Source organism: Hirundo rustica, chromosome 3 (assembly GCF_015227805.2).
Source record: "Hirundo rustica isolate bHirRus1 chromosome 3, bHirRus1.pri.v3, whole genome shotgun sequence".
In the NCBI taxonomy this organism is placed as follows: domain Eukaryota; kingdom Metazoa; phylum Chordata; class Aves; order Passeriformes; family Hirundinidae; genus Hirundo; species Hirundo rustica.
The window spans coordinates 66,347,751-66,366,424 of NC_053452.1; the positions used below are offsets into that span (position 1 = coordinate 66,347,751).

Consider the following 18,674-nt stretch of genomic DNA (forward strand, 5'->3'; position numbering starts at 1 on the left):
TAACAACAAATACCACAGTGCATGAGCCTGCACTTCAGATTGGAGGAGGAGGATGAGAAGGACAATGCTCTATTCCAATATTGTCATTACTGATGCATTGCTGGCTTTTGCAATTGCTGAAGGAACAGGTCTACTGCTCTACTCTAGAGGTGTTCTCTTTCACAAAGGTTTGGCCTAGTTATTGCTTTTTTGACAATTATTGTGTTTATAATTGCAGAGCAGACATAACAAAACAACTTTTCTAACTGTAAAAGCACTGCTTCCTTGTTTGTATGCCACAACATATTGCTGCTAAGCATTCAGCTTTGGGTTCGTAATGTTTTGGAGAACTAGTTCTAAATAAACAAAAACAAAGGCAGACTGGCAGCTTTAAGCTGATAGAGTGTCCTTCAGTGTTAAAACGTGTTTGATTTAAGAACAGAAAGATTCATTAATGCCTATTTATGATCTATTTTTAGGGTAATTCAATGCAATTACTATTCATATGACTCAAACACCCAGGCTGAATTCTAGCCAGGCAATAAAAGGATAATTTTATAATGCCAGAGTCTCTCGAGAAGATTTGGAGGAAAATGCAAATCAGTGGTTAGTCTGATAAAGCTGTGCACACTAACTCGGTTTCTGGAGCTCTGTATAACTTAGGAAACATTCACAGTGGAATATCAGACATCAACCAGCACACGGGTGCAGCACTGCTGGCTTTGTAACATCTGGGCTCTGTGCAGTTGCAGTGCAGGGAGTGGCTGGAAATGAGCTCATCACTCTCCATTCCCTTTTATACTCCCAGCGATGAAATATGTGAGAAATACTGATGCAAAGTCTCCCAGGGAGACATCAGGCAAAGAGGGATGGAGAGGTGCATATGCTGGCCAACACTCCTAGAAGTGAATTAATAAATGTTTATAAAATCCCTTGTTCTCACACACTAAGGATCATCCTCTCCTGTCCACGTGAACTTTCAGTGAGTCAAAATCTTATTTCCTTTCCTACCCTAATTCTGCTTCTCCTGACACTCCCTTCCCCCCAGTGCCTAAATTTTTGTCTCCATCCTTTCTTTTCAGGACTCACTGGGTGTAGTGTTGCAGCGTAAGGCAGTGTGGGAGGGAGGGCTGGGAAAGGCAGCTGCAGGCGCTCAGTAACCTCTGCCAGAGATGCCCTTCAATATCATGCACTTGTCAGATTAATTCTACACAGATTAATTTACCCAGATTAATTCTAGACTAATTAATAATTTCTGGAAGGCAGTGGAGAGAGTGGTTTTGTCTCCAAATGAGGGCAGTGACTATCAGGACACCTGAGCTAGTCCTAGGGAAATGGCAGATTAAGACAGAGGGTATGCAGGAGTGCGGGAAATGGATTTTTAGAGAATCCTCAAAGCCTGACAGAAGGCTCACATAGTCTTGTGCACCTGTATGCAAACTTTGAGATAAGGTATGCTGACTTAGAAGAGCCACAAAATAGGACAGACATGGTTGAGAGAGAAATTGAACTGGAAACATGTTGCAAATTATGACCTTGCAAATAGACTATAGATATTTTGGAGAAATAGAACTATGAAAGATGCATTGTAGCAAGACCCATGTGGGGTATTTTAATAGATGATTGGCTTAGAAGCATTGGCAGCATTGTGTGGCAAAAGCTGATAGGCCAAAAAATGCTTATAATGTATTGTAATTAGGAAATAGTTTGGCTTCTGCTTGTGATGCCAGGAATTGTAACATCTGTACCATCTCACCCTTCTCATGAGACTGAAAATGAAATAAAAATCTTTAAAATACCTCTCAGGAGCCCCATCTCAGGGTCGGAAAAAGGGGTTTTCTGACACAGGAGTACTCTTATCCTTCTGGAAAAGTGCTCTGGGGTCAGGCAAGATATTTGAGGATGCCTTCTAGAATCTATTCTTAGACACCTTGGAAAGAGTTCTAGGTTAACCACCTCACAAGGGGAAGAAGCCCTGAGCACAGCAAAAAATCATTCCCAGCATTCAAGATTTACACTTTCGAAAAATCCTTTTAGGCTGAGATAGCAGAAAGGAAACAGTCAAGAAACCAATAACCCCGCTTTCATAAAGCATTTATTTTTTTATTTGAAAACATTATACAGGCATTACATTGCCACAGCCAGTCCATATAGGTGCATGCAAATATCAAAATGAAGAAAAGTTTATTCAGCTTCTCAATGCAGGATTTGGGGTTGGGATTTTGTTTGCCTGGTTTTCCTTTTGGTTCATACTTCCATCTGCGGTGTCAAGATTAGTGTGCTTTATTATGGCATGTAAGAATAAAATCCTACCCATGGGGTAAAATTTATATTTGTAGCTAGCTCAGGAATACTAAATGGTTTCCAAAAAAAAAAAAAAAAAAAGAAAAAAAAAAAGAAAAAAAAATAAAGAAGGAAAGAAAACGATACCACACGCTTGTCAAAATGTTAATAGCACAAGTTAGCAATCTCTACACTATACATTGAGACTTCTTCTTATGACACAGTGGTGCAAAATTTTCAATTGCTTGGTCTATTGTTGTGTGTTTTGAAACTTTATAGCTGGAACAAAGACAAGGTCTGTCTCCCAGTGAGGGTTTCCATCCGGTGTCAGAAAATTGCATCAGTCTTGCTAAGGGCTGCCCAGGGCCAGCAGTTTCAGCTTGTTCAGGCAAGGAGCTATGCAGAGCTAGAGGCGTCCTACGCAACACGGAGAGTAGCTGCCGTTAGATAGCTGAACCTTTGCTGGTGCGCACTGAGGGCTCCGACTGCAGAACGCAAGCAGGCAGAAGGATGTTTTCCTTCACTAGACCTCAGTTTTTCAGTCAACACGGTTATTTGTCAAGCTGTACTACTGTTTTCCTCGGAGGTCCATCCAGGACTAGAGCACTGGCGCTAATCCGAGCATCCACCTCGTATCTCGGGAAACACAGGCAGCGAAGCAGCCCCGCTTTGCACAACAAACTCCTCCTGCACGAGAAGCAGGGCATGGTGGCTGGCCGCTCACTGAAACATTCGTAACTATTCCTGCACAGCAGAGCCTTTCAGAATAGCCTGGTAAAATGGCTCCAGGTGGCACCTCTCAGCCACCCACGGATCGCAACCCCTTGTAAGAGAAACTCCCAGCCCCGCGACCTGGCCGGGAGCTGCCTCCTGCCCAGCTGTTTCGCAGAAGACTCTAACAAACATCTACAAGTTAGTGTCAGAAAAATGAGGAGGGGGAGGCCGAAGGACTACAAACATTTGGCTTAAAAATAAATACTAATAAGGAAATTAATCAAAACCGTTATGCGAAAGGAAGGAACTGTAAACATGAAACACACACGCACACGATCCTCAAGGTTCTCAGACCAACACGGGGACTAATGTTCAGAGAAAGGTATTTAATTGGTACAAAAGGTAGCAAAAAAGACTGAGATGACAGGTGCCCACCAGTGTGCCTCTGGGTACCTGAGGGAGACATGATTGTTATCAGACCCCTTCTGGGGAATGTACAAAATCCACCTTAAGTCGAAGCTCTCGCAGGGCCGGACCCAAGGATCTTACCCTGAAGTGTCAGGTAATCTTTCTTGTGTGGTTTTTACTTTTTCGATTTAGACTTCCCTTAATATCCCCAGAATACAGACTCTGTTCTTCTGCAGGAACCCAGTGGTTTTGGGGGGTTTTTTTTTGTGTGTTTTTTTTTATTTCTCAATAGTTTAAAAAAAAAAAAAAAAGTTTGGAAACATGGGTGCTAAAAAGATTAAAGAATCAGAAGGCAGGGGAAAAAAAATCACACACTTGTTAGTTTAGTACCAAGGCATCTTAACCAAAGCTTTGGGACTCATTTTGGGCATGATTTGGTAATACTGCAGAACCTTCCCTCAGGTGAAGCAGCATTGTGGCAGACAGCTTATACACAGTGGGAAAGGAATCACCTCTTCTCCAAAGTCAGAATAAGATACAGCTTACTTCTGCTATTCAAGAGCATTTTGACATTTGCCAATTTATGTATATTATGCTTATATACACTCCTCTCAGTTGGCTTCAGGGAAGTTCCTTCTGTATTAAAGCAGAACAGGACTATAAAAAATGAATGTTACCTCAGCAGAAATTCATCCTGCTTGGTTGAACTGTGTGACCTTTCTAATCTCCAGTGTATAGATTGATTTTTTTCTTTTTCTTTTTCTTTTTTTTTTTTTAAATAGGAATAGGCAAGTTGCATTTTTCAAACATGAAGGTCTACATTTTTGCTTGAAACAGTCTTTTTCAGCAGAATAACATTCAAATCAAATTCACCTTCTATGCCCGCAAGGAAAATATTCATCAACCATGCCGTAAACTCCATTTTCAAATACAATGAATGTATACATACTTTTACAGCACTGTTATGTGCTTCTTAAACTCCTCCTTTCTGAAGATCCTGAAGTGTTTTAAAATAACTTGGTCCCATAGCACCTCTGTGAGGTAGGTAAAATGTCATTATTCCCATATATACTGCTTGGGAAACTCAGCCACACAGAAGGTAAGTCATGCCCAAGGATTCATGCAAAAATGTGGCAGATCAGTGAATAAATCCAAGATCTCATCTATTGTTAGACAAAGGAACACCTCATCTTCCTTAATTTTAAATTACAAATAGATAAAGGCTATTGAAATAATTATTTCCTTGTACTGGGCTCTCAGAAGAGCAAACATACAGGCAAAGATGGATTTTTCATGGTGGTGACTAAGATTTCCCCCATTCTGGTAAGGCTCCTGAGGCAGAAGTACAGTTGTATACAAAAGTGTGGAGCACACCCTTACTATTTTCACAAATCCCCAGGAATGTAAGAAAACTGCTGAATTCTTCTGCTTGCTTCACAGTTAATGAAAAATAATTGGCTGCACCCTGCCAGTAAAATGCCTTTGTGCTACTGCGGCAACACCAGCAAACGGTCCAGTCTTTCTGCTCATGAATTCCTCCCTTAATCTTCCCGATTTTTACAATCTGTGGGTTTTGGTGAAAAACTGACACACTTCTAAATAGCTATTGTTAGAATACTGAACCATGGGAGACTAAGCAAACTGGAACAGCAGAAGGCACCCTCAATGCACTGAGTATCTAAAATAAGTGCCCTGATCCACAAGATATGTTATCTTTCCATGGAGAGGTACAATACATAGGAAACTAGAAAATGTGTTTTTCTTTCTACAGGTTAAAATTTTAAAAGTAAGAAATCTGTGTTGAGTCACAACTAGAGAGAAACAGACTCCCTGTCACCTGATGCAGAACCTTGGCCACTAGGAAATCTGCCATGGATCACAGAGAGGTCAGTGCTTGAGTACTTCACTTCTGCAAATATAGAAAGGCTAAAATGCTCGCCTTATACCTATTCCTAGAATAGAGACGGATATTGTAAGTTGTCCCTTCTCTGGATTCATGGATCAGATTACCTAGAAAGGGCAACTAGACAGCACAGAAGAACTCATTGTATTTCCCTCAGCAAATCCAAGGTGCTGGCAAAAATGTGTCAGGGTGTTGTTACCAGGACTAATTCATCCGTTTTGTGCAAACAAACAAATTTTACAAAGAAATCAACAGTGACTGCACAAAGCGTATTTGCTGTAAAAAGACGTTTTTCCCACAACTGGTGTGGCTTAGGCATAATATCACTCTGTGTGCGTAAAACACCCTTCTATGAATTTCTTTTTTTTTTTTTTTTGTAATTTCATCTTATATATTGAATATCTTTCACAGGTAGTTTGACATTAACTGATTCATACACAGCAGCTTGTATTGCAAACCTGCTGCTCGTTTCGTAAACGAGGGACTGGCACCTCCTTTCAAGGAACACCCTGGCACAATTAATTTGTGTCTGTATGAGCTTTCCTTATTTGCTACCTTGCAGCTCACCAGTGTAACTGCACCTGCTAAATACCTTTCTCTACGTACAATACAGAGATAATGGATATACGAGCTCCAGTGTCAGTAGGCGATCAACAGTCCTGGGTTTAAGCAACTCTAACGTGAGGCTCCTCTTCTGTCTCCTGCCCCAGGCTGGTGTATGTCACCGAAGGCTCCATCTGGCTGGCGGCTGGCAGGTCTACCACAGGTCCCGAAGGGTTTCGGAACTGCTTGTACACCCGAGGATCCTGGGCTACGTAGGTGGATGTGGAGGAGTAGAGCATCAGCCCGACAAGGATCGTGAAGAATGACAGCAAGTAGAGTCCTGAAAACTGAGCAGAAATAACGGTGGAGTCATTAGACACAGCACCAATTACCCTGAGTTCATGGAGACCCAAAGACGGGGGTAGGCACAGATTTTGGTGTGCACTGCACAGATTTTCGTGTGCACATATCATTTGGATGTCGCAGTTTTTATGGGACTGTCTCTTTGAAAGTTGATTTACTCCCACCAATTCCCCCTGTTCTCCATAACCAAGAGCTAACTAGTGCCTTCCCCTGGGCCAGGCATGTTAGGTATTGACTGGCTGGGACTTGGGAAAGCTTAGTTTTGGTTACAGATCCAAAGCTGATTTTTTCATGACTTTAGACAAGCCAGCTATTCCTCCGCGTCCAAGTTCCTCCAGCTCCAGTGTGAGGTATCATCTACAGTTGTCAGACAGACAGTGGACAAATCTGAAGTTAGTGACAGCTAAACCACATCTCTGTGAAGTTAACATGCTGTTGGAAATATAAAAATATAATTAAATAATAATTTCAATAAGAAAAATAAAATATATACTTAAAAATATATTTTAATAAAGGCACTTAAAAAATACCCTGTCTGCAGCTTCTCTTGCTTGTGAACAGAAAGCAGGTGCTAGAAGATCTAATGTGAGTTTGGACAGGATGAACTTCTGCTGTGAAACGTGCTCTGGGTCGACATCATGAGGTTTGAAAGTACACATGGAGGGCAGTTAACTGAAAGCTCAAGTACACATATTTTGGCACAGAGTCTCACTAGATCAGAGGTCAGCCTGAATTTTTTGACATATACAGAGTTGTGTCTGAACCAAAAATACAACACAGAGAACCTTTCTGGCAACTCATTAGCCCTTGCAGATAAAGCTAAAGGCAAAGACAGGGTTGCAAAACCACAGATCATTGAGTACTAGCTTTAGATACTGGTTCTGGCTACGGAGGACACAAAAATGGCTTTAAGCCCACATGACTTGTCTGCTGATCCTAGACTACGAGTCATTTCTTCATGCAGGCTGTGTGTGAGAAACCATGAAGGACAAATTGCATAGCCACCTTGTTGAGGATATAAATGATTTGTATTCAGTGGTACTTCCAGAAGTGCCTGTACTCTGCAGCTGTCAGGGATCTGTACCTGAACACCATCAACTACCCGCAACCTGCTATTAGCTGCTCCATGAGGTACTTCACAACTTTATGCAAAGGCACCTGAAAGTCTATTTGTTAATCCTGACTCTCCTTTGATGGATGCCCCATTTGTTTCTTCTGGATCACTTTAGCATGGCACAAAATGGACAAAATGGACTATATTATCTTGGAAGTTTTGGAGCAATTCTGCTTTTTATGCTTCAAGAAATTATCATTGTGGAGAAAACAAATTTTACTTAAGCTAAATTTGTAGTGATGCTAATTTGTTACTGTTTCATAAACCTACAAAACCTCCATCCAATCTCCTGCCTGAGGAAGAATCTGGCCTTTTTACAGAATCGTCAGTATCTCTGAAAGCTTTGGTCATATAACCCATGGTGATACGGCTGTGTGTCTGTTTCCCACATCCAGCATGTATGTTTAACAGGGAAAATACCATTATGGGGAAGGTTTCTCAAGTATGTCAGAAGGATTAGAGGGTAGGAAGAGTTTTGTATTTCATCAGCCTTTAATTGTTTTTTAACATGTATGTCATCAGGCCCTCACGTGTTGTCTGGCAGCACAATTTGATGAAACCAGCCAGCTGTCCCACCAGTCATGGGGACCCTGTCGAGCCTCACCCTGCGTCTGCTGAAGGATTCTTTCCATGTGACACCGCTCTGTTTAAGCTTAGATCTCCCCCACGTGGCAATCAAACACAAGTCAATAATTTCAAAGGAACTTCTGGTTGATTATTCCCCTTCCATTTTTGTTGTAACACATTTTCAGTACAATTTTGTTCTCAGCACTTTCTTCCCCTCTTTCACTTTGTATTTGACCTTGAGTATCACTTGGCAGCAGTGAAGTTGACTAAGCTGAAGCAAATCTCAGGAGCCAAATGCATCGAGTTTCCCATCCCTAGTTTCCCAGTGTCCCTCATTCCCACCTTATGCTTGAATTTCTCACCCCAGCCAGCCAATTGGCTTGGCCCACTGCATAGCCAGAGTGCCAGCCAGATCTGTGATTGCCTAGTGTCCTGCTGTGAGGAGTCTGTGGGGCTTCCAGCAGCTAAATGTGCTTTTCTCCTTGTTCTAGGAGCTGCCCAGACAAAATCAATTCATTCTTGCTTTGATTCAAGACTCCAGCTCTACCCTATCCTTCTCCTCCAGGCCATACCTCTCATTCCTCTCTCGGGGGCTTCCTGCCAGTGGGTTCTTTTGGCTGATAATATTCTCTCCATGGCTGTGTCCCCCCCTCATGGCAGCTCTCCAGCCTGGGAGAAAGGGTTTGGGCATAGCTTGGGGAAATCTAAACAAAGCTCTGTGAAACATTTGTCTTTGGTATTTGTGCAGCTAGTTCAAAGAGACCTGGACTTTGGCAGTCCTATGACAATTCCTTCCTTTTTACCTTCCTTAGAAACAAGGTTCAGGCTGAATTCTTTTGTGCAGCAGCTCTCTGCAATACTGAAGTAGAAGGGTAGTTAGTGAGGGTAATATAGGAATATATACTGAAGTATATGGCAAATCTCTGTTTTTTGTCAATACGCTGACAGACTGATCCAAACCCCTCTGACATAAATTATTATTTTCCTCCTATTAAAACATCAGTGCAATGGGAAGACACAGACTTAGCTCCCCAAATACAAAATTTGTTGTTCACTGTACTGTGCTACTCAGACTTCAGCTGAAATCTGCAATTTATGGATGCTAAGATTTCCAGGCACACTCTACTGCTATGGTTTTCAAGTTTTTTTTAATCTTGATCTGCAAACCTCATCTACTGAGATTTGTTATTAATAGACAGGAAAAAGAAATACATTCAATCCAGCAGAAAGTGCTATTCCTAAGAAATGAAGTGAATGAAGATCACTTTCCATTGCCACTCTCTATGCAACTGCAGTACCAAGAACTCCCCAATTACACACTCCCCAAGAACTGTAAGTCCTTGGGGAGTGTGTAATTCTTCTCTCTGCCTAAAAAAGCTACTTGAGAATTATACCATGCTTCATTTTACTGAATTATCTCTTTCTACAGAAACATAATTCCTCTAAGAAAAAATATTTTTAAAATATTTTTTAAATATCCAGATTTGTATGCCTCTTCAAATCTTTCCCTCCATGCTAAGCAGGATGACTGTAAGTTGTTCGAAGAAGAAGATGGTCAAGAGAAACTGGTTAGCTCAGATTAGCTAGTGAGTGTCACACATCCTAAACAGACTAAAAGTCAGCTCATGTTCCTGTGGCATTAAACAGTTTTACTATGGATTTTGTACCTACACGTATAGGTACATGTGTATATAAACTTGCTAATCCATTAAGCTTATTGAGAGACCAGATGACTTTGTGGTGGGGTCAATGATCTAACAGTCTTGAGTCCCTGGATTTGATTTTCAACCTGTGAATTTATTTTGTGAATCACAATGATTTTAGATGATCCTCAGTTTCTTATCCATTAAAAAGAGATAATAACACTTGCTTACTGAATAAAGATGAGTTTACAGGATAAAAATGGGGAATAGGGATCCTCTGAGGAGAAGGCAGAGATCTCCTTTGCAGGGAAAGTGCCTTACTAACAACTTTTCAGATTTCATCACTGACATGAAAAGCATCTGCCCAAGCTTTTTAAGCAGTCAAACCACATCGTTAAATCAGCTCTGCAGACCTCACTGTGTCTGCTCTGCTCTGACATCTGGGTGTCTATAAATGCTTCCTTCCCCAATGGATAGTCTTCAATATGGACCATACAATGATATTCATAAACGTTAAAAAATTATGAAAACACGCACACAAAAAAATCTTCTCTAGACATCATTTAGTACCTGTGGTGAAAATAGCCTACATTAAACTAACATTACCTTTCAGCATATAAAAGGCACATCTTTGGTGCCTGTCATTTTGAAGATAAACACACAAAGCAAAACCTAGACAAATAAAACAAGATAATACACTTAACAAGATTTACTCAGCCAACCAAAACAAGCGCTGATTCTGGTGAGTGGACATTTCTGGTATTCATCTGTGTTGCTCATTAGGAACCCAGTACTTGAATGGATCCACTCAGTCAGGTTCAGCAGATGAGCTTATGGAAGCTGGTGGCTTGGCTGCAGGAAAAGCGGCTTCACTGCAATATGTCCAACTGCAGAATCCCACCAGGAAAACCACTGCAGCAGCAAGGTCCAGCTTATCACAGCAAATGTAAGGTGAAATTACTCTTTCTGTTATTCATGCACAAAGTCATTGACATTTTTAAAAAAGAACCCAAACATATCTGCAGTGCCACATACAAGTGTACATGATGTTTACAAAACAAAATTTAGCTTATATATGTATATCTATATATATATATATATACACACACACACATATAGCATTTTTGTTGCAAGTGAATCAAATTACAAGTAAGTCAAGCACCACAAGGTTCTTAAAATAAAGAATATGAATAAAAAAGGCACCTGAAAAATTAGTATTTTTAAAAATCCAGAATAAACTATTAACCCTTTCAAAATTTACTCCCTAATAGTTTTTATTCTCTACTTTTTACTGTCTGTCCATGTGAAATTTGCCTTTCACATATCCTTAAATCACTATGGGTAAAATGCTTCTACTATTTCCTCTTGAGTCGCTTATACTTTAAATTAATCCACTTCAAAAGGTGGGAGAAAAAGAAGCTTCTTAATGGGGAAATGAGTGCATCTGATTTCATTGTGTTGAACAGTGATTAGACAGTAACAGAAGAAGAAAAAAATAGAAAGAAAAACTGTTTAGAAAGTAGTAGATTCATGCCTTGCTCTGGAGAGAGTGAGCCATTCTTCAGTACACAGGTCATAAATTTAGGAGGGAAAGCCCAAAGAAACAGCATGGAAAAATCACATCTAGGAAAGGCTGTGCTGAGTGACTTCTCCTGAGGGAATCTGCAGATAAGTAGTTCTGGCTGTCACAGATGTCCATGTCCATGTTACCACTGACACCAAGGCAAAACAGTATCCAAAGTGACAAAACGAGACAGATGTGAGTCTGCAGAAAAGCCCACGCAGACAAAGAAATTCAATGATTTGCTAATTTTGGGTTTGCGCTCAGCCATCATGATAATGATCTTGAACATTATTACAACGGTTATGAAAATGCAAATTCTGCTTTACTCAGCCTATTGAACTGGAAATAGTTGCAGGAGCAGACTACTTGAGCTGCAGCACTCCAGCACTCCATTTGTATTTCAGAACAGCAGCCACACACTGAATCTCTTAGTAGGTAGCATGAACCCCAGCTCCTAGCCTATGGCAACCCAACTGTGCTTTTCAAGGCTTTAAGAAGTTTTTTTTGCTAAATTACTAACTGAAAAATTATAATTGTCATGTTTCACATAGTCAGTGATAAAGTATGAAATGGAATAACTACCTTTTTCTCTGCCTCATCTGACAGTTCTCCATGTTTTGGCATAAATTAATAAAGAAATCCGGTCCATTAATTCAAGTTTTAAATCTCAGAGAAAAGGGACCTCCTCAGAATCCCACTGATGAAGAGGGGTAAAAATGTACATATCAGGTGGAATTCATCTAGTTCCATATTTCTGCTGGCACCATCCATGCTCTCCAGACAGGCACTTCCCACCACCTTCTTCCTTCCCATCAGTGGGTCTGTGCAGTACAGTGAACTCTGCTTTCCAGGCTAATTCAGTTTGTAGCATACTCTGCACAGCCCATCAAAGCAAAGGCCAATAGGTATTCTTTCACTGACTTATGACTTTTTCCCCTGGGTAATTTCACACATGAATACCTGAGCAGGCTGAGCGAAGGGAGTTAAAACCAAATTTCTTTCATTATCTTCTATATAGCAAACAGACATTTCCACTCTGTTTGATAAATTGATCGAGAGGCTGAGCTTCTTTCCACAATTTTCTATTTTCGCCTCCAATATAGCAAATGAAGCTCACCATGACCAAGCGCAGAAGTTGCACTGTGGGATGCACACACTCTCCAGCCAGCAGCAGTACGACAAGGCTGAGGGCTCTGAGAACTAGGAATTCACACAGTGCTTTCATTTGCGTGGCTGGATGCTACAGCCATATTACTTCATTAATAGTAACAGGAGCCAGTATCCTAGTCATAGCTCGCAGTGCTCTCTGGTGACTGCCTTGGATCACACTCACGAGGATCTGACTGAGTCTCTCTTGGATCAGCACTGTGACTTAAACTATTGCTGACTATTTCTGTCCCAGCCTATGAGGAAGATAAGTCTTTGGGATTCAGAGCTTGATCTGCTCGTCAACAGAGACTGAAGCAACCCCCAACAGTGTGAAACACTGTATTTTGTAACCCCAAATGTCACCACACACCAGAAGGGCTCCTGTGAGTCTTCCAGACTGCATTGAGACTGACAAAAGAAATCTGCCGGAACCTTTATGTGTCCTGCCAGATCTCTTGGTTTTTAAGGAATCTCCAAAGGGGCTCAAACCACTGAGGTATGGCTTAGAGTATCTTCCCTGCTCACCAACTGCAGAAGCTGGAATGTCCGAGCAGAAATGTTGGTTCTCTTGCTGAGAAAGGCACCAAGGGGTGCTGGACAGCTTCAGTAAGGATGATAACTTCTGGACAGCTGTTGCAGTGCCCTTCTCGGAGCAGCGGCTCCTCCACCCAGGCTACTGCTGACACTGTGATCAGTTGGGGAACACTCCTCTGGATCCTGGGAACCAGAGAGGCAGCCAAGGGGGTTTTCCCCTTATCAAGGGAGAGACCTCACCGTAGAGAGAGGGAAGAGTTGGACTCAGATGGAGGGAAAAGTCCAAGGTGTTTATTCAGTCCCATGCAGGGTCATCTGAACCTTAGGGAATCTCGCCAGCCGAGCCTTGGGGTGATGAGCTCCGGGATTAAATGCAGGGGAGGGACTAAGGGAGGAGACAAACCAACATCCAATGAGGGACAAGGTGGGAGTGGAACAGGGTTGGAGGGACATTCAAGGAAACCAATGGGGAACATAAAGGGAGAACCTCCTTGGCTCCTGCCCTATCACTCTATGCCCTTACCCGAACTCTCCAGAATCTGGGAGGAACAGCCGAATGACAGGCAGGGCCCGTAGGAGGGGACTGGGAGGAATAGGGGAGGACTGACAGGGAAAGGGGGCAGGGACAAACCTCAGAACATAACATTTCAGGAGAACAGGGGAGTGCAGAACAAACCATTATAACAAAAATAAATAACATAAAATACAATATGAAAATAAATAACACAGAGCACAACACAACAGACAGCAAGTCTGTCCACTACCAGCAGGATTGCATATCTTCACACTTTAATGACCTCCAGGTATTACTTAGGCAAACCATGAGGCTAAAATCTTAAGTGAAGACTTAAAGTCCTATCTTGCCCTCTGAACACAGCTGGGATGAAAAGCGTGTAGTTAGTTCCTCCACATCTTTGATCACCACTGAATGAAGGAGGTTTGTCTCAACATATCACTCATGCCAGCAGAACCCAAAGCAAGAGGTTTCTGGTTTGCTTGAAAGACAGTGAAAACCTGACACTGCCCTGTGAAAACAAAGAAGCCAAAGGAAGTTTTTCCTGTCATTTCATGTGTGGCAGAAAGGCCATACTTCTTAGTTCTGGATGCTTGTATGCACCCTCAATATGATCTAACTCAGATGAAATGCTGTCCATTACTATGGTTTATGCCGAATTGCAAATGTTGCATAGAAACTGTGATGACAAGGAATCAGATGACATATTTTCTATATTTTCCAGTTGATTCTGTTCTACTGCTTGCATGTTTTACTCCACGTAAAACATACTGATCTATGCTTTCTGTCATACAGCAGCACCCTCTTTTTCAGTTCTTGCATGATATTTTGTGGTGGGCCCAGTTCAATTGGTAAAATAGTCATCAGTGGGAAACTCCTATGCTTTCTTACCTTTTAGATGCTGAGGTTATCTACAAGGGAGAAAAATGAGGAGGGTTTACTGGAAAACTGTCATCATGAATTCTGTTAAAATTTAGGGAACTTAATAGATTTCCTGGAATTCATTGGTGGAATGACACAAACTTATGGAGAAAACTGATAGCATTTTGGGAAAAATCTCTGAGCTTGACATAGGCAGCTGTAAGGCAAATACTGATTTTGCACAAAGCTGCATGATTTCATGCTTCTCAAATGGCATTCTTAGAAAAAAATCAATAATAGCCTGCCCTTTCTAAATACATGCCTGATAGGGCAAAATGTTTGTGTGAAATGGCTTATCTTCCTTTCCTGAGTGTCAGGAGAGATGGGAATGCTGCTTTCTGTTCTGTTTCCTTTTGTTGCATCTGACATCAGACATGAAGAAAAAATGAGCCTGTGTTCAGAACCCCTGCGGTACCAGCAGTCTGTCTAATTAAAAAGTGCAAGGTAGAATGAGTCCTGCAATCTGTTTTAATCTTATCTATGCAGGAAAGAGATTTTCATGTGAAGTTAAAACACTTCTATTACGTTGCTCTAATTTCCTGTGAGCATCCTTACTGTGGCATAAGGGGGCTTCATTTCTGGTTATTTTATACCAATTACTTGACAAGAGAAGGTAAAGGACCTATCTTCTCAGACGCTCTTAATACAAAAAGGAGGAGCACAACAGAAAAACATAAAATTAATTTTCCCTCCCTATTTTTTCCCTTCAGTACCCTTTGTTGGTTTGCTCTATCAGCTGCCAGGTGCCATGTGTCTTTTTGGGTTCGTGTGCAAGTATTTAATATAGTAGCAGCTGTCTACTGTAGCTGATTCTCCATTACTGTACATGAAGCTAATTGTGCTCAGTGTGCTCAAAACCAGGGGTACAGTAACTGATTCATCTTGGATTCTTTGTTCATATTTTCCTGCTGAATCTAACAACACATTCCTGTAGAAATTCCTTCCCGAATGGTGTTCCTTTCTCCTGGCAATACAAATGGGGAGCACTCCTACCCTGAGAAACAAGGGTGATGCAGCTGCAGTTTCCCTTACCATGAGTGACCACGCCAGCTGTCTGCAGTGAGTGTGACAGGGCTGTCTCATGTCAGGGCTCTCTGTGGTGTGACACATTTGCTGCTGGCAACGAGAGGCCAAACTTCAGGAACTCAAGAGCTCTCAGCTGAGTCGACTCTCAAGGCAGGTGCATGAGGGAATCAGAATGGAGAGCATGTCCTGAGCTGTTGAATCCAACTCCCCATTTACTGCTTACAATCAGAGCACATATTCCATCTGGCAAATCCTACTCATGCAAGCACTATTGGGGCTTTTTTTCACTTCCCACTAACTTATTTGAAATGATCCTGGAGCCTCCCTGCTACGACTGCCAAAAATTCCCCCTAATTTCTATACATTCTCAGTTTTCACCCATATGTTCTTGTATCATTAGATCAAATAATTCTCATTTTATCCCCATGAATTTATAGATTAATTAATATATGTTAAGGTTCCATAGTCCCTTCCAACCCATCAAGGCTATGTTACATACAATAAAGATTTTTTTAGGGATCTGTATATTCAGTACATTGTTAGGGACCACACGGTTACTCTGCCAAGGCTTTGGAGCAGATAAGAGAAAAAGCTCTGCCTGGCATTCTTGAGCTGACAGAAAAAAAGGCCCTATAGCTACAGCTATAAAAGTGCTGTCCCTGAGTTGGTAAGTTGTCCTGTCCTATGGCATTAGCACTTCTCCATCAATACCAGAAATACCTAGACAGACTCATTTGGAAACAGCTTTGTCACAGCCGTGCTCAAATTCTTCCCATCTGTTGCCACAGACACTGCCTCGCACTTTGTGCTTCACAGCATTTCTCAATGTCAGCCAGTTCTACTTGCCTGATTATTCTAATTCTTCTTCCTACTGTGGGTGCCAAATCTATTACTGCAGTCATTACACAAGGTTGGTCTTCAGACCAACTCTTTGGGACCTCCATCAGTGAGTTCCTTCGAGCATGCTGTTTCTCTCTCAGCACATTGTCTTGTGCTTTATCCTCATTAGCCAGTTTCTCACCTGCTTTCCAAACTTTACATCACTAATCCTGCTCTTTAGCTTACCTGATAATTTTCCGTGCTGTTCAAAATGCGCTGTTCAAAAGCCTTGCACATTAGACGTACCATCTGACCTTTCCCTATAAAAAAAATCCTTATAAATTCCCTATTAAAAATTTTCCCTATAAAATCTGTTAAATTATCAGACAGACATCAGATTTAGGGGGGATTATCTGTGACCCAGCTTTCATTTCAGCCAATTTTCCATTTATCTTCATGTCCCTAATGATGTCTACTTCTGATTTTATTGTCTACTCCATATCAAATTTGAAGTATTCCAGATTATTGTGTTCTGTTTCTATTTCTGATGTAGTAATTTCCATTCTATTAAAGATGATGCATTGTCTTCATATTTAACTCTCATCCTTACTGAATATGACAGAAGATCCCAATTTTGTTTTAGTGCCAAGCGAAAGGTTGTTTAATTTTGGCCTCCACAGTCCTTGCACAGCAAAACTATTTCTTCTCTTAATATGCAAGAAGAACTTTTTGCTGCTTGTTTCACTTTCTTCTTCATTGCCAAGCTTGGTTTATCTTTTACAGTAATTAGACTCCACTCCTTCTCTTTTTTACCTGCACAGTATTAGTTTTCTTTTGTGATTCCTTGTTTTGTGTTTATTTCTAGCAAAAATAAGGGTTTGTCCAGTTGCATCTGGAGTTCTCCCCTACAAGTCATCCTCTTGTCCTCAAGATATAAAATTCATATTACTATAAGTTAAAGCTATTAAAAATCTTCTTCAGATCCATTATGAGCCTTTTTAACAGTGTTCCTTGCCAAACTAAATTCATGTAGGTGGTGGGAATAATTCCAGAAGCTTAGTCCAGCTAATAAAATTGCTTGTCAGCAGTGGTGATGTCAAGCATTTATCCCATATCACGGGTTTGAAAGCTTTCAGTTTAGTGGGAAGAGGGAGTTTAGACAGAAAGATGTTTTGTGTAGATGTTCTAGAAACTAGTAAAATACTCCACTGCTTAGATTGAAAGCATGCAAAAGTGATGTTTTCTGACAGTTGTTTTGTTTGTATGTTGACCCATTCCTCCATTCTGGTAGGAAAGAGAAGATGATGTGGATGTTTTATCCCTGTACGTCTGTAGCATTCACTGATTTGGCTGGTAGGAGACACAACAGGGACAAGCCCTTCAATCCAGTTGTACACAAAACAGACTTTATGTATGCTACTTCCTGGCAGTTCATATACCATGGCATAATTTGTAGGCCACACATAATTCTTTGCATGCTTCCTAAATATTCTACCTTCTTTTCTGGTCACTTCTTGAATAAAGTTTACTCAGTTCCATAACAAACCTCAACATTTATATTTAAATTATTGCATTTAACCCTTAGCATTTCCTTTCAAAGACAATTCTGTCTAGATCTCTGAGGAACTTCTAGTCTTTTTTTCCCTATGCAAAGGTGAAAATAAAATCCAATTCAAAGAATCATACATGTAGATTTTCAGTAGCTGAATCTTTAAGCTTTTGAATGGAACTGCTGCCTTGCTAATTCATGACCTTTTTTTTTTTTTTTTGCTTTCTCTCCTGGGTTGCAAATTATTGCTGAGATATGTAACCCAACACATTCATTGTACTCTCTTGTCTTCAAAAATATGCTTGTCTTGGGAAGTGCTGAGATTTTTATTTATGCATATTTCTTCCTCCACAATTAATTTCGAAACTTAGCCTCTTGCTCTTTGCTTTCACATTCATTGAGCATCGTTTAGAAAAAGTATGTTGCCAGTAAGATCCATCTCTTTAGATAGGATGACTTAATTATGTTTTTTCTGTCTGCACTTTTTCGTGTGGTAAAGAAAAAGATAGTTATTTGCTACAATATTTTTTGCTCTACGCAGTTTGCAATCCATTTTCTGGTTCTTAGATATTATGCATCTTTATTGCTGCGATCCCCCAGATCTCCTTTTCCATTCCATTCACCAGCACCCTTAAAATCAACACTGTTTTATTGAAGATTTATCATCCAAGAGTTAATTAAAATGAAAAGCTATTTACTTTCTTTAGACTGTAACAATTACATGTCACAATGTATTCTTGTGGCACACTTAAGGGACCTCTGAACAATTCCCTAATAATTTCTTCAAGAATTTCATAAATTTTATATTTTAACACTTGAAGTATGCAGGAAGGTGTGACACTGAGACATAGGAAGATGTGATTAGAAGTTACCCTAAATAAAAAGGGAGCAGTGGTGGTGTTTGCTTTAGAGTATTCTAGGATCAAGATGTGTTCACTTAGCATTTCTGTTCTGATAATTAGGCATTTCCAACCAAAATGCATTTTCCTAGAAAGCTTCAAATCAGTCCTGTTGTCTACAGTCTTTTAACATGAGACAAAATGAAAAAATCCTAAGCTAAAAGCACTGAAAGCAAACTAAA

The 18,674-nt window shown here is 40.6% G+C and overlaps 1 protein-coding gene across 1 annotated transcript in view; it reads right to left on the minus strand.

Moving 5' to 3' along the window:
* Positions 1–2,075: 2,075 nt before the first annotated feature.
* Positions 2,076–18,674, minus strand: part of SLC35F1 (solute carrier family 35 member F1) — a 243,100-nt gene continuing 226,501 nt past the window's right edge. Inside the window, exon 8 of the mRNA XM_040060287.2 lies at positions 2,076–6,177. Coding sequence (XP_039916221.1) covers positions 5,953–6,177 — 225 coding nt within the window. The 3' untranslated portion in view covers positions 2,076–5,952. The remainder of the gene's footprint in view (positions 6,178–18,674) is intronic.